The sequence below is a fragment of the Dendrobates tinctorius genome, unplaced genomic scaffold, assembly GCF_039654945.1.
Source record: "Dendrobates tinctorius isolate UK_male_01 unplaced genomic scaffold, ASM3965494v1 ptg000024l, whole genome shotgun sequence".
NCBI lineage: Eukaryota > Metazoa > Chordata > Amphibia > Anura > Dendrobatidae > Dendrobates > Dendrobates tinctorius.
The window spans coordinates 16981234-17005009 of record NW_027361692.1 but is presented as its reverse complement, the minus strand read 5'-3'; the positions used below and the strand labels follow the sequence as shown (position 1 = coordinate 17005009).

The window sequence follows — 23776 nt, the reverse complement described above, 5'->3', positions numbered from 1 at the left end:
TATCATACCGCCGAACAAAAAGTGCAATAACGCACGATCAAAAAGACGCATATAAATATCCATGGTACCGCTGAAAACGTCATCTTGTCCCGCAAAAAACGAGCCGACACACAGCGTCATCAGCGAAAAAATAAAAAAAAAGGTAATAGCTCGCAGAATAAAGCGATGCAAAAATAATTATTTTTTATATAAAATGGTTTTCATTGCATAAAAGCGCCAAAACATAAAAAAAAAAAAGACATAAATGAGGTATCGCTGTAACCGTACTGACCCGAAGAATAAAACAGCTTTATCAATTTTACCGCACGCAGAACGGTGTAAAAGCACCCCCCAAAAGAAATTCATGAAACGCTGGTTTTTGTTCATTCTGCGTCCCAAAAATCGGAATAAAAAGCGATCAAATGATGTCACATGCCCGAAAATTATACCAATAAAAACGTCAACTCGTCCCGCAAAAATTAAGACCTCAAATGACTCAGTGGCTCAAAATATGGAAAAATTATAGCTCTCAATATGTGGTGATGCAAAAACTATTTTTACAATAAAAAGCGTCTTTTAGCATGTGACAGCTGCCAAATATAAAACCCGCCATAAATAGTAAATCAAACCCCCCGTTATCACCCCCTTAGTTAGGGAAAAATAAAATTAAAAAAAAGTATTTATTTCCATTTTCCCATTAGGGTTGGACTAGGGCTGAGATTAGGGTTAGGGGTGTGTTGGGGTTAGGGTTAGAGTTAGAATTGGGGGGTTTCCACTGTTTGGGCACATCAGGTGATCTCCAAACGCAACATGGCGTCTGATCTCAATTCCAGCCAATTCTGCGTTGAAAAAGTCAAATGGTGCTCCTTCCCTTCCAAGCTCTGCCATGCGCCCAAACAGTGTTTTACCCCCACATATGGGGTATCAGCATACTCAGGACAAATTACAAAACAACTTTTGGGGTCCAATTTCTCCTGTTACCCTTAGGAAAATAAAAAATTGGGGGCAAAAATATCATTTTTTGTGGAAAAAAATATGATTTTTTTATTTTCACGCCCGGGCGTTATAAACTTCTGTGAAGCACTTGGGGGTTCAAAGTGCTCACCACACATCTAGATAAGTTCCGTGGGGGGTCTAGTTTCCAAAATGGGGTCACTTGTGGGGAGTTTGAACAGTTTAGGCACATCAGAGGCTCTCCAAAGGCAACATGACACCCGCAGATCGTTCCATGAAAGTCTGCATTCCAAAACGTCACTACTTCCCTTCCGAGCCCCGACGTGTGCCCATACAGTAGTTTTCTCCCACATATGGGGTGTCAGCGTACTCAGGACAAACTGGACAACAACTTTTGGGGTCCAATTTCTCATGGTACCCTTGGGAAAATAAAAAATTGGAGACTAAATGATCATTTTGCGGAAAAAATACGATTTTTTTTTATTTTCACGCCTGGGAATTATAAACTTATGTGAAGCACTGGGGGGTTCAGAGTGCTCACCACACATCTAGATAAGTTCCTTGGGGGGGTCTAGTGTCCAAAATGGTGTCATTTGTGGGGAGTTTCCAAACACGACATGGTGTCCGATCTCAATTCCAGCCAAAAAAATCAAATGGCGCTGCTTCCCTTCCAAGCTCTGCCATGCGCCCAAATAGTCATTTACACCCACATATGGGGTATCAGCGTACTCAGAACAAATTGCACAATAACTTTTAGGGTCCTGTTACCTTTGGGAAAATAAAAATTGGGGGTGAAAAGATTATTTTTGTGGAAAAAAATATGATTTTTTAATTGTACTGCTGTACGTTATAAACTTCTGTGAAGCCCTTGTGGGTTCAAAGTTCTCACCACATATCTAGATAAGTTCCTTGGGTGGCCTAGTTTCCAAAATGGGGTCACTTGTGGGGGGTTTCCACTGTTTAGGTACATCTGGGGCTCTCCAAACGTGACATGGCGTCCGATCTGAATTCCAGCCAATTTTGCATTGAAAAAGTCAAATGGCGCTCCTTCCCTTCTGAGCTCTGCCATGCACCGAAACAGTGGTTCCCCCCACATATCAGGTATCAGCGTACTCAGGACAAATTGCACAATAACTTTTGCAGTCTAATTTCTCCTGTTACGCTGGTCGGGATCGCTGGTACATCGCTAAGTGTGACAGTACCTTTAGTGTCGGAGCCCACACCAAGGCAGAGAGACGACCTTGGACGTACCTATATGTCCAAGGTCGTAAAGGGGTTAAAGTATAGTTTCTCTGAAACCACCACAGCTGCCCGGTTGGACAGCATGAATCAGATGACAGGTTCTCTTTAGTGGATTTCCTACTAGACAGGAGTAATTTACAGAATAGCTCATTACAATTACCTTAAATGTGCCATTGTCATTCTTCATAAAAGACACCAGAAAAATGTCCACAGGTAAAAGTGCAGACGTGATGAGAGCAATAGCCAGGGAAAATATTGCTGTGATGGTGGACACCGCTTCACTCTCCTGACAGCTTTGGTATTTTCGGATGTAAACCCAACAAAAAGCCAAAATTGCCTGAAATAAAAAAAAAATGACTGTTTAGCTCAGCTTGTATCGCACTATAAAAGGGTTTTTTGGGGGCTGCGAAGTGGAGGAGAGTATAGTCAGCACGTGACGAACTATGCGAACAGCTTACTTGCGCTCACATAACTGCGCACTTGCCCAGGGACTCGATCTTTTTGTCTAAGCCCGGAGAAACCCTTTAATAAGCACCTTAGGCTCGTATAATGCACTGCCATAGTTTAGAATGGCAGATTGTAACGAAGTTACGGTCAAAGTCCTGAACTTCGTCACACTTACAATCTGCTGTTATAAACTATGGCAGTGCATTATACGAGCCTAAGGTGAGGCAGGTCATGTATAAAGAAAGGAAATAACCACAATTTCCATGTGCAGAGAAAGGAAGGAATGTAAGAATCATTTTACAGGATTTGTCCCCTTCACATGAGAACTTGGTTTTGCCCTCCTGTGGATGAATGCTGCAGAATCATAGGCAGAACTGTATGTGGGGCCATATATTAGGTACCAAGCATGGGATGAGATGCCCGCAGGGAATCCTGCCCCCAAAAGAACATTTTGGAAAGGTGTCCTATCAAGCTTTGTCCTGAGCGCTAGATATGCAGCATGTCTCCCAACACACTTGCATTAGGGCCATCTATATACAGACATACAGTGATTCCATGCCCTGGTGTCCACTTTACCATTTCCATTCTTCCGTCATATTCAAAAATTTAAAGAAATCCGGAGTTGTAAAAACCCTAAACACTGGAGTAGCTAGAAATTACCTGCACAAAACTTTTATTAATATACTAGTAACTTTTTTTTTTTGTGGGGGGGGGGGGGTCTGGCTATTTAAAGGGAACCTGTCAGCAAGGTTGTGCATAGTAAGCAACACACAGTGTCAAGTCAGCATCGTTATACTGAATAAAATGGTACCTTTGTGATGAGATTGGTCCTGTGCTTCTTTATTAATCCTTATTTTTAGTTTTTAGTAAATGATATGCTCGTGTCTTAATGCGTGGTTCATGTATGTGTGCTCTGATTATATATAATGCAGACTGCTGACAGGAGACTGCTCCCTCACTGACCTGACTCCTAGCTTGCATAATGTACTAGTGTGTGTATTTGAAAAAAACATCACTTCATCAAAATGGCGACGCCTGCGCACTATCACTTGTCAGTGCCTATATCTTGCGCTGCTGTAAAGAAACAAAAATCACCATCAAAACGGCGCCGTCAACTGCACATTAGAATCGTTTGTGTTCCGATAGATGCTAGTGCCGCAAGAGCTTCCGCCGGCTCCTAGTTTCTGCAGAGAAAATGAAATTACACTACTTCAAAATGGCACCGTGGGCTGCGCCTGCGCATTAGCATCTATCGTGTACCAATAGATGCTACTGCACATGCGCCGCCTTCGGCACTATTTTGTTGTAGTGTAAATTTTTTTGGCTGCAGTGACAAGGGATGGGCGAAGGCGCTTGCGCAGTAGAATCTATCGGTACAAAATAGATGCTAATATGCAGGCGCAGCCCACATCGTCATTTTGATGTAGTGTAATTTTTATTTTGTCTGCAGCAACTAGGAGCTGGCGGAGGGTCTTGCGCAATAGTATCTATCGGAACGCAAAAGATGCTAATGCGCAGGCAACGGTGCCATTTTGATGGTGATTTTTGTTTTCTTTTCAACAGCGCAAGATAATAGGCACTAACTGACAAGGGCGCCATTTTGATGAAGTGACTTTTTTTCCTTTTCAAATACACACATTAGTATATTCATTATGCAACTTAGGCGGGAGCAATGACGTGTCAACAGTCTGCATTATGAATTTCTAGTCAGAGCACCACATACCCCAGCCCCGCCTTAGGACATCAGCATATCAGCATATCATATAACTAAAGATTAAAAAAGAAGCACAAGATGGATTTCATCAACAAAAGGTATCATTTTAATCAGTTGTGGTGTAGTAACCACTGAGTCCGCTAGGGGGCGCTGTGTGGATGTCCCAGGAGAAAGGATGAATGGCAGAATACTGAATGGTCGTTATGTATCTCAAAGTGGGTGGCTTTGGGATGGAGACTTATGTGTTGATCAGCGGTGATACTGCTGAGGTGTTGTTTCAATGTGTAAGGGAGAAGTCTCCAGGTAACTAGAGAGATGGGCGGACCTGGTTATCTACAAACCCACCCAGTGGGTGTGTTTAAAGCACTATTGTAAAGAGTGTGGAAAGGCTTGAAGGACCTGTGATGAGGTCAGAGTCATGTGACCTGGTGGGCGTGGCTATGGACCATATCATGTGGCCAGGGTATGTCACATGAGAGAGAGCGCATGGATCTGATTGAGCCATGTGGATGGTCCCGGCAGGCCTAGGTGGAGGAAGGTGTGCTACCTTCCTAAAGACCACGTGCTGAGGCTGCTGACCCGGTGAGGCCTGTGGATTTTGGCTGTACGTGAGGACGTATAAGCCTCCTGTGTTTGCTGAGGCTCCAGGACTAAGCCTGAAATAATGGACACTTATGCTTGCTTTCGCCTGAGCTAAAGGCTATTCCTTGTGTTATGTGCTGCTTTATGGGTTATGAAGCAATAAACCACATGAACTTTTAAAGGAACGTGCCTCCTGTGACTCCCGTGGCTCTTGAGAGAGTTGAATCCCTACTCAGTATAACGGCGCCGACCAGACACTGTGTGTAGGTTACTATGCACAATCCTGCTGACAGGTTCCCTTTAAAGTACTTCCATTGATTTTAATGTATGCAAAGAGCACCCCCATGTGGAAGTTGTAGGGAGCCAGAATTTAATTATTTAAACGCACTACCCCAGCAGGTTATTTTTTTTTTTTTTATTATTTCAGCGCTGGAGTGGTGCCACTTATGTAAGTTCCCCGACCCTAGTAATATACTTACCAGCAGTTGGCTGGTAAGTGAAATACTTCTGCTGTTCCTGGCGCAGTCCTGATCTGCAACTTCTAACTGACTGAAAGTTACAGTGAACAGTCACACGCTTCGTCCTGGCTTTTATAATAGACTTACACTGAGAAATGACTTCCTTCTCGCCCCGCAAACAGTGGAGAGAACAAGCAGGTCACACAACCTACAGAAAACGACCGGAGCGACGCGAATATCAGATGAAGACGACAGCTAATGGGCATAATACTAGGAGCAGGGAATTTGGATTAGTAACACCATTCCAGTCATAAAATGGAAAAAAAAAAAAAAAAAAAACACAGTATATGTGCTTTAAAGTGACTCTCCTGGACTCAAAGGAAAACTGAAGCGATTTACAGAGAGAAACCAGAAGTAGTGACCTATATATAGGTCACTATTCAACAATTAAACCAACACATACTATATTGGCCTGAGCCATTGCTTCATTGCATTGAAATATTTACCGGTATCCACATGCATGTAAATTAGACTGCAAGTGCACAGGGTGTTGGAAGTATACTTGCAGTCCACAGCTCCTCTGCAATACTTTGTGCCCAGCAGCTCCCAGGGCTGCTTACATGGCAGTAGAAGCAAAGACACTTGTCTGTGACATTATCTACAGCTATCAAGCAGCCAGGGAGAACTGAAAAGGAGCCACAGACTACAAGTTTCCATCCAACGCCCAGTGCACTTGCAGTCTAACTTACATATAGGTACAAGTACAGCTTTCCCTGCAATTAATCAGTACAATTTCATTTGGGCATCAGTTTTAATTGTTGAACAGTGACCCATTTATCACCACCATTGTCCGAGGCAACCAGAGGTGATCGGTTGCGGGCGGTGAGTTGGGCATTGCTTACAGTAACCAATTTAATTTAGACTTTCTAAATAAATAGTACACATAAAAATAAGCAACTTTGTAATATATCTTATCACAGAAATCAGCTTCTTTCTCTGCAAAGACTGATCCTTTGTTTTCAAACGTTCAATTCAGGGGTAAAATCTGTATTCAGTGACGACAGATTTATACCTTACCGAGACAGGTGATGGCAGAATCTTTTCATTAGCAACTCTGTTGAGGGGAAAGAGGAGGAGGGCGAGTTACAAGCCTAGCTCCTCCTACATAATTTTGAAAATTGTTGATCAGATCTCTTGGAGGAAAAAAAAAAATCTGATATTACAAAGCTTTTTGTTTTCAAGTAAAATATTAATTTATGAAATAAATATTAAATAGAATTACTCTAACCCCTTACCGACCGGCGCCATATATAGGCAGCGGATGATTGGAAGTGGGGTCAGGAGCTGTGCCATTCAGCCGTCACCTCCCACTGGCAGCAATAAGTGGAGCTGTGCTCTGCCAGAGGGGCTATTAATCTATTAAAAGCTGATGTAATTCTCCGACAGTGGCATTAACAGTGAGTATTCCAGGGGGAAGCGTTATTCTAACCACCTTTCAATCCCTTGACTCGATCACAGGGCACAGATGGGTTGCTTTGACAGCCAGAGTCTACTGAAGACCACTGTGCCAGTCATGAGTGTAGTCCTGTGAATGACAGCTTCTGTCTGGCGTCCATAGAAGACTGATTTGTGTTATACACAGTAACACTGCGGTAATTTATAATATATATGTAGGTGCTTCTCACAAAATTAGATTATCAAAAAGTTGATTTATTTCAGTTCTTCAATACAAGAAGTGAAACTCATTCTGTAGAGTCATTACAAACAGAATGATCTCTTTCAAGTGTTTATTGCTGTTACTGTTGATGATTATGGCTTACAGCGAATGAAAATCCAAAAGTTCTCAGTAAATTAGAATTAAAAAAAAAAAAAAAAAACCTGTAAAGGCTTCATAAGCGTTTAAAAAGGTCCCTTAGCGTTTCAGTAGGCTGCACAATCATGGGGAAGACTGCTGACTTGACAGATGTCCAGAAAGGTAGTGACTGACACTGCACAAGGAGGGCAAGCCACAAAAGGTAATTGTTAAAGAAGCTGGCTGTTCAGAGTGCTGTATCCAAGAATATTAATGTAACATTGAGTGGAAGGAAAAAGTGTGGTAGAAAACGGTGCACAAGCAACCGGGATAACCGCAGCCTTGAAAGGATTGTTAAGGAAAGGCCATTCAAAAATTTTGGGGAGATTCACAAGGAGTGGACTGCTGCTGGAGTCATTGCTTCAAGAGCCACCACACACAGACTTATCCAGAGCATGGGCTACAAGTGTCACATTCCTTGTGTCAAGCCACTCATGACTAGAGTTGAGAGACTTTGGTCGGATCGGGTTTCATGAAACAAAATTTGTTTCAGATGAAACTCGTCCGACTAGGGCAAAAAAAAGTCGGAGTTTCGTCCAAAACCCGACCCCATTGCAAGTCAATGGGAAATAAAAGTCGGCATTGAGTTGATGAAAATTGGCCAGCATATCTATAGGGTATTGTCAAGAGGAAGATGAGAGACACCAGACCCAACAAAGCAGATGAGCTGAAGGCTGCTATCAAAGCAACCTGGGCTTCCATAACACCTCAGCAGTGCCACAGGCTGATCGCCTCCATGCCATGCCGCATTCATGCAGTAATTGATGCAAAAGGAGCCCCGACCAAGTATTGAGTGCATTTACTGATCATACATTTCAGTAGGCCAACATTTCGGATTTTAAAATCATTTTTTTCAAGCTGGTGTTATAAACTATTCTAATTTACTGAGATAATGACTTTTGGATTTTCATTGGCTGTAAGCCATAATCATCAACATTAACAGAAATAAACACTTGAAATAAACAAACACTCTGTAATGACTCTATATATGAGTTTCACTTTTTGTATTGAAAAACTGAAATAAATACAATTTTTGATGATATTCTAATTTTGTGAGAAGCTCCTGTATATAAGCTGCCATTATCGGGGGGAGTGCTGCCGATATATATTTAGTATAGATGGTATATCTTCCTGTACTAAACACGTAGGCGATGTTGACTTTAACGGAAGATAAAATACAATTTGGCTTTTATAGTCGTTCAGTTTCATACAATGCTGAAACTAAATGTACAACCTCAATATTTTTAAATCATAAGCAATGATAATTACCACATTGTAAATGGCCGCATCAGTACCAAACAAGATGAATAGAAGCTTATGACAAAATAAATTGCATTTTACAATACGCAATATAATTACTGAAATCACTAAAGTTACATTAGCCGATGCCTGAAATCTCAATTTAAAAATCACAACAGTTAACGAAATAAAGACCATTAGCTTCTACTGTCATTTATTCTGCTTTTACACGTACTGTAGCAATAAAGCCATTCTAACTTACTATTTCCACTTTATTAAAGTAGTTCTTTGCTCGTATCCTAGATCTCAGGCCATATTCAGAACACATTTTTGGCCTAAGTTTAGCGTTCAAGCTGAAAAATCTCCAAACATGCACACTAATGGGGAGATTTAGCAAAAAGTCTCTAAAAGGAAAACTGACTTATCCACAGCAAGCAATCCAAGGACAGCTCTCATTTTACCAGAGCAGCTTATGAAATAAAAGCTGCACTGTGATTGGTTGCTACGGACAAAGACAGTTTTTTTTTTTTTTAGACAATTGATAAATGAGGCCCTAAATATTTCCATAGGCCGTGGCTCCTTACCATGAAACTGCTCACAATGTATCCAAGGAGGTTGTCCACTGCTTTTTGATTGATCCTTATAATAAGTCATCAATGTCTGATTGGCAGGGGTCCGACATTCTGCACCCGTTGATCGGCTGTTGTCGGCCCGCCGAAAGTACTCCCTTGAGGAGCTGGCGGTCTTCTAATAGTGGCAACCAGAGGGTACTGAACATAAAGCCTGGTATTCAAATCAATGAGGCGAATGTGTAGTACCCTGTGGTGGCCACCATCAGTAGACTGCCAGCTCCGCAAAAAAGAGTACTTTGAGCGGGCCGACGATAACTGCTCATCAGCAAGAGTGCCGGGCGTCGGACCCGGGCCAGACATTGATGAACATGTAGTGGACAACATCTTTAAGGATCAGCCTATGGGTGACGAATGCCACTGGAGAAATGTTGGGAGCTTTTCCTGGTGTGTGTTAAACTAAGGCCAACAGCACATAACATGAATCAGGACATACAGTTCTGGCAAAAATTAAGAGACCACTGCACAGTTTTAAAGAGTCAGCTTCCCTACATGTCTGACAGCCATTCCATTCCAGTGTCAGTTGAATTCCAGCCAGATGTGATACAAATGGGATATGCATGAGTGAGAGACTGGTATAGATAGGCATCCAGTCAATAAGGTAGTGATTGCAGTACATTGAAACATCCATTTGGATACTATGGATTGTGACCGGAATCTGAACTTTTCCTACCATGAGGAGAGCACACACTCAGGAATGTGAAAAGCAACCACCTGCTCAGGAATTGTTGTGGGAGTTGGAAGGGAGGAATATGAGAACCAAACCAACTGAGATAAAGGAGGAATGTGAAAAAAAACAAGTTACTGCGCATGTCAGTGCGTGATCATTCCAATTGATATTATAAAAAGTACTGACCTCCTCAGCGGGTGGGGACTTTCCAGACGATTCAAGTGGACGCACTTAGTCTGTGATGCTGACCGAGGAAAACCCCTTCCCGCTGATCGAGGTCCCCCGATGCGAAGGGTGATGCTACAATAACTCGGTAATTATTATTGATGCTGAAATCTTTCATGTCATAACTGTCGTTTTTAAATCAATGAGACTATTCATGTGCTATGTAAAACAAAATGATTGCTTGCTAAAATAAAAGATTGTCAATAATCTTTGCCTGGTTGGGATGCCAGTGAGCGCTACGTAAGTTAAGGTAAATAACCTAATTTGGGAGAAAATTTAGCAAGACATAAATTGGCGTAGTCGGCAGGATTTTTCAAATTTCAGGCTTTTGAGTAAAAAGATTTTTGTAGTTGTAACTAGGAAGGTTTTTGGTATGTTCTATAGTCTGGAGAAGTGATAATTGTAAAGTTGTGATAGGTTGCGTCTATTTGGCAGAAAGCCAATTTTGGAAAATCCTAAATAACTTTTTGCCTGAATATAATTTTGAAATTCTATTTTTGTCAAAATACGGAATATTAGTTAAGGTTTCTTTGTGCAAAAAAATCAGCATTTGGCATTTTGCCAAATTTTTGTTACAATGTTCAGGCGAAGTAATAAAGAAAAGTTGAGGAAAAACCGGAGGTTCCTGGCTGGACCGAAGCTCTGTATGATATAGTAGCGCATGAATTGGGGAGTAGTGGACTTGCAGAGGCATAGGATAATAAGCTCAAGGGCTCAGAGCCCCATGATGTTGTTAGTGTACTCATGGGGATCCCTGCAAAGGCAGGTGATGCAGTTAACCCCTCGATGTTGTTAAGTTACTCGAGGGTGTCCCTGCAAAGGCAGGTGATGCAGTTAACCCACTGATGTTGTTAAAGTACTCAGGGGTGATGTAGAGTTTTTAGGACGGTGTATGTGGATTTGTTTTCCCTGCAAAGGCAGGTGATGCAGTTAACCCATGATGTTGTTGGTTTACTCATGGGGATCCCTGCAAAGGCAGGTGATGCAGATAACCCCTCGATGTTGTTTAGTTACTCGAGGTAAATAACCTAATTTGGGAGAAAATTTAGCAAGACACCAGAGGACACCTCATTCTACTTAATGTGCTTCTGATTAGGTGATCACCTGAACCAAATCTTATTTAACGAAGGAACGCATTAAAGAACCCTGCTGTGGTGTTCACAATCCTCTTGCAAAAGGACAAGCTGGACGGCAAAACAAGTGCTAGTAATATCCCAGAAACTGGTGAACCAATGTTGGAGGCAATGCCAGACAGAGATCATAATTGAGAAGACTAGCAAAGCTGCAGAAGATCAAATAATGATTTTTATCAAAATTACAGCAAGGATCCTGGTACATGCTGCTGTAATTAATCTGTCTTTATTTTATACCGTCCTCAGAATGGAAGATTCCTTGTAAAGCAGCAATCTCGGCCCTAGAGCTGGCTTTCTGGAGCACAAGAGCTTTGAAGCTTTGACCAAGTTTAGGGTAACAGAATTATGTTGATGATCCGGTCAGCAGCCAAGCACACATACTTACAATGTCCTCTTTTACCCCATGCCTGTCATTCTTCTGTACATTCCTTGTGCTTTGCCTTTCTATTATAACACATTCGTGACTGAGCATGTTATTTTTTTGTGCCTCTGTTTTTTTCTCCCCTTCTTACCAGGACCAAAACTTTTCTTTTCCTTTATTGATCTATCAATACAGCCTAATAAAAGAATTTACGACTATTTTTGGGTGTGGATTTTTTTCTGTCTTTACAGCTGTTACCATACACGTTCATTCATCGTACCTTTACAGACGCAGCGTTATTAGTTGTAGAAGGTGGATGCTTTCAATTTTTACATTAAAAAAACAAAACTTTTTTTAGACTCCTTGGGAGACTTGAACCTGCCATCGTCTGATATACTATGGGAGTAGAGAGAAAAATGCTGGTCTCCTTTGAAGCCCATACACAGGCTGGTCTCCACAAGGCTACTGCCAAGACAGGCGCTAGCGCCATCAGCATGCCTGTAATTGACATGCCAACTCATCAGCATCACACAGAGGGAAGGCTTTGGTAAGCAGGAGAGACATCATGCCCCCATAGTATGACAATGTTATTTCAAAGGTTAAAAGCAGCAGGTAGAGATCAGATCTGCTCACTGCCGGTAGGAGGCAGACACAGGCTGTATAAAACAACCTCTCTTAGGCCAGGATCACACTACCGTGTGTGACGCCAGAAGCTCGCACGAGTCTCTCGCATCAACACCCGGCGCTATCGCCGGCACTCAGGACCAGAGCAGCAGCTGCATATATTTCTATGTAGCTGCAGCTCCGGTCCTGAGTGCCGGCAGCAGCGCCACGAGTTGACGCAGAGACTCGTGCGAGTTTCTCGCATCACACACGATAGTGAGATCCCGGCCTTAGTTATGGTGTAGGCTAAGTTCCTGCGTCTGCGTTATACACAAGTATCCAACACTTAACATACCAGTAGGGACAATGGTGGGAAGAGTTTAACCTCTTAGACATAGTTCTGACCTTTGTCACCAATGTTTTTTTAAATTAGACATATGTCACTTTTCATGGTAATAATTTTGGAATGCTTCTACATATCCCAGTGATTCAGATTTTTCTTTGTGACACATTGTATTTTACAGTAGTAGTACATTTAGGTCGATTTGTTTTACGCTCATTTATGAAAATATCTGAGATTTGATGACAATTTTGAAATATTAGTAAATCTAGTTTTATATACTTTACTGCTCTTGATTCCAGGCAGATTCATCAGGGTCCCGTTTCTGAAACCCCCAAGAACTACACGGCTCAGCAAACAAGCGAGCAAAGCTCCTGTCTAAAGGCAGACATGGAGAATGGATTTATTCATTGGGATTCATTTATATTACTTTATGTCAGAGAGTTAGAACACAAAATAGTAAATAAATATCCAAAGATGGAAGTAAGGCCGGGGTCGCACTTGCGAGAAACTCGCACGAGTCTCGTGTCTCAATACCCGGCACTCGGGAACGGAGTGTGCGGCTCCATGTATTTCTATGCAGCTGAGCGCTCCGGCCGGAGTGCCGGCGGCAGTGCCGGGTATTGAGACACAAGACTCATGCGAGTTTCTTGCAAGTGTGACCCCGGCCTACCTGGTCTGTTACCTAGAGCGGTGCTGGGAAAGAGAACCAGTCACAGAGCTGGATTAGGCTCGTCTCCAGCCGCATGTTCTAAATCGGAAACCCCGGAGTACATACCCAGGCCCTGATTTTTGCTGCCCACCAGCATGAACCATCTCACAGGTTCCCTGTAAACGCTATGGATCAGTGTGTTGACAGTTTTAAAAACAGACATGTGAACGCAGCCTTATCCAGATGGTGCCGACAAATACAGTGAAAGGTTGGGAGTGTGTCTGCACAAGCAGCAACCCCCCGCCGGTACCGAGCTTAATCAGCAGTGTCACACACAAAGTATCAGGCCTCACCAAACGGGCACATAGCAGATCAGCGTGTGCTCAGACCCCATAATACGGAATGCCTTGCCGTGGCTGATGGGCTCATGAATTGGCCAATTTGTGCGCCAAGTACTTTCATTTCTTAACATTTTCTATAAAGTAATGTAGTTCCAATTTCATGTATTCAATGTTTGCATATTACAGCGTTTCAGAGCGCAGCTGTGTTTTCTTGGTTACACTAACTGCTTGCACCTGTTCACACTTGTGTTTTTCTGTCTGGAGCGGCTGGTCAGTTTTTGGATACCAATAATAACCCAAGCACACCAGCGATGTACCAGCCTGACTGAGGGTCCGTGGGAACCTGATCGCTCATGCGGTGGTCGGGTCTACGGATCTGACAGTATATAGTATTCGGCCGCTTTACGGAGGAGCACACGGCGCTGCGGACAGCACAACCTATGGACCGGGCCCATGTGCACAGCGGACCGTACATGGACCAGTTACCGTGCACAGGGGCAAGTTCCCACACAGCCTGAGGACATCCCTGATCCCACAGTCAGTGGGGGTCTGAACTCTGGCTATGAGGCACCCCATGTCTCTGCTCCATATATTGCCCCCCCGGCATAGTGCGCAGTGAGGATCCCCCATAAGCACCCTGGAAGTCTGCAGACATCCCCATACACAGCAGTACTGCCTGCTATGCCCCTAATGCCCGGTCCTCCCGCACAGCTCCACTACGCGCGATCAGATGGAACCAGCAGCACGTGCATGTGTGAGGCTTGTGTGCCCCATGGCACAGGCTGCACTTCCTGGGTGGGCGGGCACCATCCCCCTCCTGCACACAGCGCCTACCAGTAGCACCAGCCCGAAGATGCCCCAGCCGATCACCAGGTCAGCCGCCATCGCTCCGCTTCCTGTTTCCCCCGCAAACCCCGTGACAGCTGCTCCTGCCCGTAACGGTGCGGGAATAATCCAATCCCGGGGATCGGGCCGCCTCCTTCCTGTGCTGGGGACCTGGGGGCGGAGCCAGGACTGCACTGGAAGCGTCCCCGTCACCACGGCAACAAGGGGGAGTCACGTCCCTGACAGGTTGTGCTGAGGCTGACTGACAGCACGGTGCTGTCACTGCTGGAGGCAAAGGTCCCTGCTCGCCCAGCACTGTGCATGGCGCCTGCATGCGGCGTTAGCTTCTTACTTGTGGGTATGTTTGGGCTGAATATCACAATTGCCCTTACCACTTAGTGATGAAATCAGTTTCATTTTTCCTCTTTTTTCCAACAGTCATAACGTAATTCCCCCCTCCCCGACATAGCCATATGAGGGCTCTTACTTGCTTGTGGAGTTGTAGTTCAGATCATCACCATCTATTTTACCATATACTGCACAGAAAACCATTCCAAAATTCCAAATAGGTAAGGCCTGTTTCACACTTACGTTGTCGGCGGTCCGCTGAAATCCGCCAAAGGTGAAAAACAACTGATCCGTCTCCGTTTAGTGATGTACGGATGACATCGGACCACGTTGTAGTACGGATCTGTGGAAGAAGGAATGCGGCGTGATTTAAAGTGACCGCGGCCTGCATCGCCGCGTTCTCGCGGCCTGGAACGGGAGGTCGATGCCTATCGCCGAGAATCGAAGTGAGGGAGTGTTCCGGTGAGGAGAGAGAGTATTTTAGCGGCTCCCGGAATGGCATTACATGGTTAAAACTGCTCCCGGGGAAAACCTTTCATGCATGCGCAGCTAAAAATAGCGGACCGTCAACAAAAAAAAGTTACAGTGTCCGTCTGGTCAGCCCGGGAGTCGATAAAATTCTCACGGATCCGTCAAAAAACGGACCCAACGGACGATCATCAGTCAAAATCCGCCACTAATGCAAATCAATGGGCGCATCCGTTTTTTTCTAAAAGTGGCGGATTTTGACTGAGGTAAAAAAACTGAAGTGTGAAAGAGGCCTAAGAAAGATACCCCGTGGCAGGCCCCAGGTACTGCATTTCCCATGCTGACCCTTATCTGCTGCCTGTAGCACCCAAAATAAGCATCAAAACTCATCCTGACCCCATCCTGGTATATGCCCAGGCCCGGATTGGTAATATAACCAACCGGGCATTTTCCCGCTGGGCCGCTGTCATGTGGGCGCTTGCCAGCTGATGCGGCCACTGGCCTGGCTGTTGCTCCTGCCGCCGGCCCTCTGTGGTCACGGCGGTTATAGTTTCCAACCCTCCCGCACTGCAGCCACTCACAGCGTCGCTTGCCTGCTCTCTTCTCTGTTCACAGGACCTGTGATGAGATCACAGGAGGGGAGGAGTCAGGAGTCACATGATCAGGAGCCTTTGTCCAGACCCCTAATCATGTGACCCCTAACTCTGCCCCTCCTGTGACCTCATCACAGGCCCTGTGCGCTCAGCCTTGCCTCTTGGTGTCTGCAAGACTCTGCTGTGCTGTTGTCATGGTGCTGGATGAGGTAAGTATGTGTGGGGTCAGGAGGGGTTTACAGGGTAGATGTAGCAGAGCTGTGTGTATGAGGTGAACAGAGTGGAGTCGTGTGTGTACTTGGTGTACGGAGCGGAGCCGCGTGTGTATGGGGTATACGGAGCGGAGCCACGTGTGTACGGAGTGGAGCCATATGTGTACGGGATGTATGGAGCGGAGCCAAGTGTGTACGAAGCATACAAAGCGGGCTTTTCCCACGGACACAGGAGTACATGGCGGAGCCCCGAGGAGCATTTTAAAACACACACATGACGTTTCACCGGAAGTGATGTGCTCGAAGCTGACCGGAAATGAGATAATTTCCTGAGGAGATTGTGACGGAACCAGGAATGCTTCAGATCCATCACCGTGTCCTCCTCCGACAGCGCAGACAGCAGGATCGCCTTGGAATCGGGGATGCCGGCCGTGTGAGCGGATCATGATAGGTCCTGCATCGGGAGGCTCAGGTGGGCACTACAATGGGAGCCGGGCTGCTATAGTATCTTTATAGAATATTTCTTTATTTCTTTCTTTCTCTGTTCTTTCTTTCTCGTTCTCTGTTCTGTCTTTCCCTCATTTTCTTTCTCTCTCCCTGTTCTTTCTTTCACTCTCTAATCTTGTTTTTTCTTTCTCTCTCTCTCTCTGTTCTTTCTTTCCCCTCTTTCTTTTTCTTTCCTCTCTTCCTTTATCTCTGTTCTTTCTTTTCTTTACTTCTTTCTTTCTTTCTTTCTTTCTCTCTCTGTTCTTTCTCTGTCTCTCTCTGTTCTTTCTTTCTTTCCCCTCTTTCTTTCTCTCTGTTCTTTCTTCTTTCTCTCTCTGTTCTTTCTTCTTTCTCTCTCTGTTCTTTCTTTCTCTCTCGCTCTCCTTTCTTTCTCTCTCTTTTTTCTTTTTTCTCTCTCTGTTTTCTCTCTTCCTTAGTGCTAGTCAGTGTACCCGTAATGCCAGCCACTGTGCCCTCAGTACCAGTCAGTGTGATCAGCAGTGCTAAATGGGTGCGGTTAGGCGTGGAAATGGGTGTGACTAAATGTGAAATGGGTGTGGCCGGGCATGGCCTAAAATTTGCAGCAGTCTTTGTCCTTCTTTCCCTTCGTCAAAAGTTGGCAGGTATGATAGGGGCGGCTATGACCAGGGGGTCTGGTTGCCCAATGGATAGCAGTTCTGGCAGGAATTCTGTCACCGTGCGTACAAAAGGGGACAGAGCTTTGGGAGGAATACTGTACCTAAATGCAACAAATAGGACTGAGCTGAAATACTGGGCACAGCTGTGACTACATGTTATATAGTCGTGTTAATCTCCTCTCACTTCTTGTAACCTACAACTGTACAAAAATATTATATAGTCACCATGTGACTAGTGGGCCTGTGTAACTTCAAATGCCAGGGCTGAATTTTAGTCCCAGTCTGGCCCTGCATATGCCCCTTATCCTGGGCCCCATCCTGGCAGTGTCGGCCTGGGTAGCCTAGGGCCCACCAGTAACATTGACCTTGAGGGGCCCACTTTTCACCTGCATACAAATATTACACTACCCTCTTTCACAAATTTACCTATATCTCTGCAAAATAATAAACTGGGTAGTGGATAATGAATGATGAGATGCTTCTTTTTCTGTACAGAGTGAATCAAGTGAATTATGCCAAGCACTGCCCATACAGTGGGATTGGGGGCCCAGATGTGCACAGGGGCCCACCGGGGGTTTCCCATGTTACCCTGTGGGCCAGTCCGAGTCTGCATCCTGGTATATATGTATATCCCCCATCCTGCCATATTTTCCCTGTTCTTCTGTTGTTCTTTAAAGGGAACATGTCAGCAGGATTTTGCACAGTAACCTACCAACAGTGTCAGGTCAGCGTCATTATACTGCTTAAAATGATACCTTTGTTGATGAAATCTGTCTTGTGGTGGTTGTTTAATCTTTATTTTCAGTTTTGAGTTAATGATATGCCCATGCTCCGGGGCGGCCTGTGGGGGGGAGGGGTCTTCATGTGATGCTCTGATTAGGTATTCAAAATGCATCCCTCAGTGAACTGCCCCCTAGTTTGCACAATGAATACCTGTACATACTAAAGAAAAAAAAACACTTCTGCAGACAGGTGCCAGCCATGGCACCAGAACTGCAGCATAATCACATGGTTACTGTACACATAATCCCTTTTGCTTATTTAATTGAGCAAGGAAAAAAAAAGTCAATTTCAAAATGGCGCCCGCTGCGCCTGCAGCTATTGGTTTGTATAGAGATCTGATAGCTGCTACTGCGCAGACGCCCTGGGCGCCAATTTCAAATTGACTTTTTTTTTCCTCGCTCAATTAAATAAGCAAAAGGGATTAAGTGTACAGTAACCATGTGATTATGCTGCCGCGCTGGTGCCATGCCTGGCACCTGCCTGCAGAAGCGTTTTGGGTTTTTTATTCAGTATGTGATGGTATTCATTATGCAAACTAGGGGGCAGGTCAGTGAGGGATCAGTGACCTGTCAGCAGTCTGCATTATGAATACCTAATCAGAGCACATATACAGCTCTGGTAAAAATCAAGAGACCATTGCAAAATGTTCAGTTTGTCTGATTTTTCTCTTTATAGCTATATTTTTGAGTAAAATGTAAATTGCTCTTTTATTCTATAAACTACTGACAACATGTCTTAGAATTTCCAGGCAATAAATTTTGTATTTATTTTCAGAAAATGAGAATTGGTCAAACTAACACAAAAAACGCAGTACTTGCAGACCTCAAATAATGCTAAGAAAACAAGTTCATAGTCATTTAGAAACAGCAATACTAATGTTTTAACTCAGGAAGAGTTCAGAAATCAATATTTTGTGGAATAACCATGATTTTTAATCACAGCTTTCATGCGTCTTGGCATGCTTTCCACCAGTCTTTCACAGTGATTTAGGGTGACCTTATGCCACTCCTGGTACAAAAATATAAGCAGTTCTTTGTTTAATGGCTTGTGACTATCCATCTTCCTCTTGATTACGTTCCAGAGGTTTTCAATGGGGTTCCGGTCTGGAGATTGGGCTGGCCATGACAGGGATTTGATGTGGTGGTCCTTCATCCACACATTCATTAACCTAGCTGTGTGGCATGGCGCATTGTCCTGCTGGAAAAAACAGTCCGCAGATTTGGGGAACATTGCCTGAGCAGAAGGAATCAACTGTTTTTCCAGGAGAAACTTGTAGGCGGCTTTATTCATACACTACCGTTGAAAAGTTTGGGGTCACCCCGACAAATTTTGTGTTTTCCATGAAAACTCATACTTTTATAAATCAAATGAGTTGCCAAATGAATTTAAAATCTAGTCCAGATATTGACAAGGTTCGAAAAAAAGATTTTTATTTGAAATAATAATTTTCTCCTTCAAACTTTGCTTTTGTCAAAGAATGCTCCCTTTGCAGCAATTCCAGCATTGCAGACCTTTGGCATTCTATCAGTTACCGTAATTTGCAGAGGTAATCTGGAGAAATTTCGCCCCGTGTTTCCAGAAGCCCCTCCCACAAGTTGGTTTGGCTTGATAGGCACTTTTTGCATACCATACGGTCAAGCCGCTCCCTCAACAGCTGAATGGGGTTGAGATCTGATGACTGTGCTTGCCACTCCATTACAGATAGAATACCAGCTGCCTGCTTCTTCCCTAAATAGTTCTTGCATAATTTGGAGGTGTGCTTTGGCTCATTATCCTGTTGTAGGATGAAATTGGCTTCTATCAAGCGCTGTCCACAGGGTATGGCATGATGTTGTAAAATGGAGTGATAGCCTTCCTTATTCAAAATCCCTTTTACCTTGTACAAATCTCCCACTTTACCAGCACCAAAGCAACCCCAGACCATCACATTACCTCCACCATGCTTGACAGATGGCGTCAGGCACACTTCCATCATCTTTTCAGTTGTTCTGCGTCTCACTAATGTTCTTCTGTGTGATCCAAACACCTCAAAACTTTGATTCGTCTGTCCATAACACTTTTCCAATCTTCCGCTGTCCAATGTCTGTGTTGTTTTGCCTATATTAATCTTTTCCTTTTATTAGCCAGTCTCAGATATGGCTTTTTCTTTGCCACTCTGCTCTGAAGGCCAGCATCCCGGAGTCGCCTCTTCACTATAGATGTTGACACTGGCGTTTTGCGTGTACTATTAAATGAAGCTGCTAGCTGAGGACCTGTGAGGCGTCGATTTCTCAAACTACAGACTCTAATGTACTTGTCTTGTTGCTCAGTTGTGCAGCGGGGCCTCCCATTTCTCTTTCTACTCTGGTTAGAGCCTGTTTGTGCTCTCCTCTGAAGGGAGTAGTACACACCGTTGTAGGAAATCTTCAGTTTCTTGGCAATTTCTCGCAGGGAAAAGCCTTCATTTCTAAGCAAAAGAATAGATTGTCGAGTTTCACATGAAAGTTCTTTTTTTTCTGGCCATTTTGAGAGTTTAATGGAACCAACAAATGTAATGCTCCAGATTCTCAACTAGCTCAAAGGAAGGTCAGGTTTATAGCTTCTCTAATCAGCCAAACTGTTTTCAGCTGTGCTAACATTCTTGCACAAGGGTTTTCAAGGGTATTCTAACCATCCTTTAGCCTTCTTACACAGTTAGCAAACACAAAGTACCATAAGAACACTGGAGTGATGGTTGTTGGAAATGGGCCTCTATACGCCTATGAACATATTGCATTACAAATCAGATGTTTGCAGCTAGAAAAGTCATTTACCAAATTAACAATGTATAATTCTGAATCATTTAATGTTAGCTTCATTGAAATAAACTGCATTTTTCTTTCAAAAATAAGGAAATTTCTAAGTGACCCTAAACTTTTGAATGGTAGTATACGTCATTCGCAAAGATTAACCTGCCCAATTCCAGCCTTGCTGAAGCATTCCAAGATCATCACCAATCCTCCACCAAATTTCACAGTGGGTGCAAGACACTGTGGCTTGTACTCCTCTCCAGGTCTCCGTCTAACCATTAGATGATCAGGTGTTGGGCAAAGCTGAAAATACACTCGTCAGAGAAGATTACCTTACTCCAGTGTTCTATAGTCCAATCCTTATGGTCTTTAGCAAACTTCAGCCTGGCTCTCCTTTCCTTCTCATTGATGAAAGGCTTTTTTCTAGCTTTACATGACTAGAGCCCTGCCTCTAGGAACCTGTAACTGTCAAAATCTATTTTTGGTTCCGTGACAGAGTCTAGATGTAGGGTTCTTGCCCTCAGTTAATATGGAGTTTCCAGCTTTCATGTTCCCGCCCTGATTCTCTCCCTCTTGCCTCTTAAGCAGCCTCAGCTGAGCAATCAGTGCTTCAGAATCAAGTCTGCAGTTAGCCTGTGACCTGCTCCTGGGAAGTCTTGGACTTGGTACTCCAGCCATCTCCTGCTGAGGAACTTTTGAACACTTGTGGACACTGGAAACCTGCTGCCTGATAAATCCACAGTTGCAAGGGAAGTAACAGAGAGAGACCATGAACCTGTTGTGGAAGTTCTGCTGTGCTTAATGTTTACTCTGGCCTGCTGTGTCTCCTGTCTCTGTATCTGCAAACTGTGTGAACCCTTTTGGCTTACTTGTATGAAGTAATACAAGTCCTTTCTAATCACACCTGTGTCTCCTGTGTTTTTCCTCGCACCCAAGCACAAGACGCCATATGAATCGTACACAGTACATCACACTGGATTCTTATAGAAACCTTTTTCCTTTTGAACCCAGTGGCTGCTGGTGTTACTACAACTGTAGTTGCTTTGCTGCTGGTTTTCCCCCCGGTGGCCGCTGGTGTTACTACAACTGTAGTTGCTTTAGTGCTGGTTTTCCCCCCGGTGGCCGCTGGTGTTACTACATGTTAATTAGCCAGCAGGTCGTGACCAACCCCCTCCTTCCTATAAAAGGAGGTCAGGTGCTTAGCTCCTTGTTGGTAATACTGGTCATTTGGAAGCCAACCGGTCAGAGGAGAGAAGCTACCTTGAGCAGTGGTGTTTGCAGCTTGTCATGTCCGCCATGTCTGTTTTGTCTCAAGAACTCCTGGAGTGATGTGCACGCACATATCTTGTCTGCTATCCTGCATGTTCCCTAGAGCAGTGTGCTCACTCACCTCATGTCTGAGCTGCAGGATGCCTGCGTTTCTGCTCTGCCTTCTGTGATCTTCTCGTCATATCTAGAATCCCTGATCATGTGTTCCTGCCTGGATCCTGCACTGTCTGGTTCTGCAATCATCTCGTCATGTCTGAAATGCTGATCATGTGACGTTTCCTAAAGATCCTGCACTGTCTGGTTTGGTAATCATCTCGTCATGTCTAGAACTCTGATCATGTGACCTGTCTAGGTTTCAGCACTGATTCTGCAGTCGTCTCGTCATGTCTGGAACTCCGATCATGTGACTACGCTCTGTTACCCTGTGGATCTGAACCCGGAAGTGCTCCCCTGGTCCTGACCTGGAAGAGGAGGTGCTATGCCCTATATCAGGCCGCCCCTTCCTATGCTCAGGGCCTGAGTATTGTGTGGTGTCCCTGCATGTCTGCTTGGTCTGTGGGGCTCTCCCTCTATTCTGTGCCGTTGCACTCTGCTCTGTCGTGCGTCTCTGCACACGCTCCGTGCTCGTATTCCGTCTCTTGTCTAGTGTTTGTCCTTCGTGCTATGTGCTGTCCCTGCTCTGCTTTGCCTTGTAGTCCTTGTTTGCTCTGATTCTGTTCCATGTTTCTGTCCTCATGTCATGTCTCGCTCTACTTTGTGGCTTCAGGTACCCTGCCTGTGTCTCTGTTCCTGGCGTGTCCTTACACGTGCAGGTCTCTGTCTCTGTACCATGTCCCTGACGTGTCTCCTCACACGTGCATCCCTCCGCTCTGAACCTCTTCCTGGCGTGTCTCTGCACGCGCAGGACTCTGCCTCGCCTGTCCCTGGCGTGCCTCTCTGCACGCGCAGGACTCTGCCTCGCCTGTCCCTGGCGTGCCTCTCTGCACGCGCAGGACCCTGCCTCGCCTGTCCCTGGCGTGCCTCTCTGCATGCGCAGGACTCTGCCTCGCCTGTCCCTGTCGTGCCTCTCTGCACGCGCAGGACTCTGCCTCGCCTGTCCCTGGCGTGCCTCTCTGCACGCGCAGGACTCTGCCTCACCTGTCCCTGGCGTGCCTCTCTGCATGCGCAGGCCTCGCTCTGTGCTCTGTCTAGTCCCAAGGTCCTTCCTTGGCCCGGCTCTGGGCTTTGGCCTACGCTCCGCTGCTAGACTGTCCCTGGCATGTTCTTTGCATGCGCAGGTCTCTGCCTAGTTCTTTGTATTGTCTCTGATGTTTCTTGTGCCCTTGCACATTTTGTACTAGGCTTTGCCGTGCTGTCTCACATGTGGCACTGTCCTGTACCCTTTGCCTAGCCCTGCCTTGTGGCTCCGTGCCTCCGTGCATGTGCCTGGTCGCCTGTGCCTACCTGGTGTGCCTTAGCCGTACCGCCTCTAGCCGTGCTTGCCTGTGTGCCCCAGCCATGCCCCGTCCAGTGCTATAGTGGTCTGGCTGCGTGGCCCCGCAGCGGTGCCGCCTCTAGTCGTGCCCGCTTGCAACTGCCATCGTCAGTACCACCTGCCGGTGCTCCCAGCCGTGGTCTCTGTGCTCCCTTGCACTCACGCTGGTTCTCGCACTGTGCCTTTTCGTGCTACTCTTGCACAAAGTCTTTGTCTCTTTTACTCTGCTCCGAACCCTAGTTTGCCTGCCAGATTCCGTAACCTACCGACCGCTGCCAGAGGTCCGGACCTAGATGACTGCGGCCTGATGTCCAGAGCTGATGTCCGTAGCCTGATTCCTGGACCCTGTCGGTCGATGCCAGCATTTGCATTCCAATGCCACCGTACTCTGTGCCTCTTCCTGGCATGCCCTTTGGCATGTGCAGGCCATCGTCCTGTGAACCTGACCCGTCCCTGGCATGCCCCTTGGCATGCGCAGGCCACCGTCCTGT

The 23776-nt window shown here is 45.2% G+C and overlaps 1 protein-coding gene across 3 annotated transcripts in view; it reads right to left on the bottom strand.

Annotated features, from left to right (window-relative positions):
* LMBRD1 (LMBR1 domain containing 1) overlaps positions 1–15662 on the bottom strand; it is a 270632-nt gene extending 254970 nt beyond the window's left edge. The window contains exons 1-2 of one of the 3 annotated variants that reach the window (XM_073569390.1): positions 15644–15662; positions 2336–2512 (exon numbers count right to left, since the gene is read on the bottom strand). In XM_073569390.1, coding sequence (XP_073425491.1) covers positions 2336–2362 — 27 coding nt within the window. In that variant the 5' untranslated portion in view covers positions 2363–2512; positions 15644–15662. Of the gene's footprint in view, positions 1–2335; positions 2513–14255; positions 14413–14837; positions 14928–15643 lie in introns of those variants that run through there. The other 2 variants (XM_073569389.1, XM_073569388.1) reach the window with 2 other exon arrangements.
* Positions 15663–23776: the final 8114 nt, after the last annotated feature.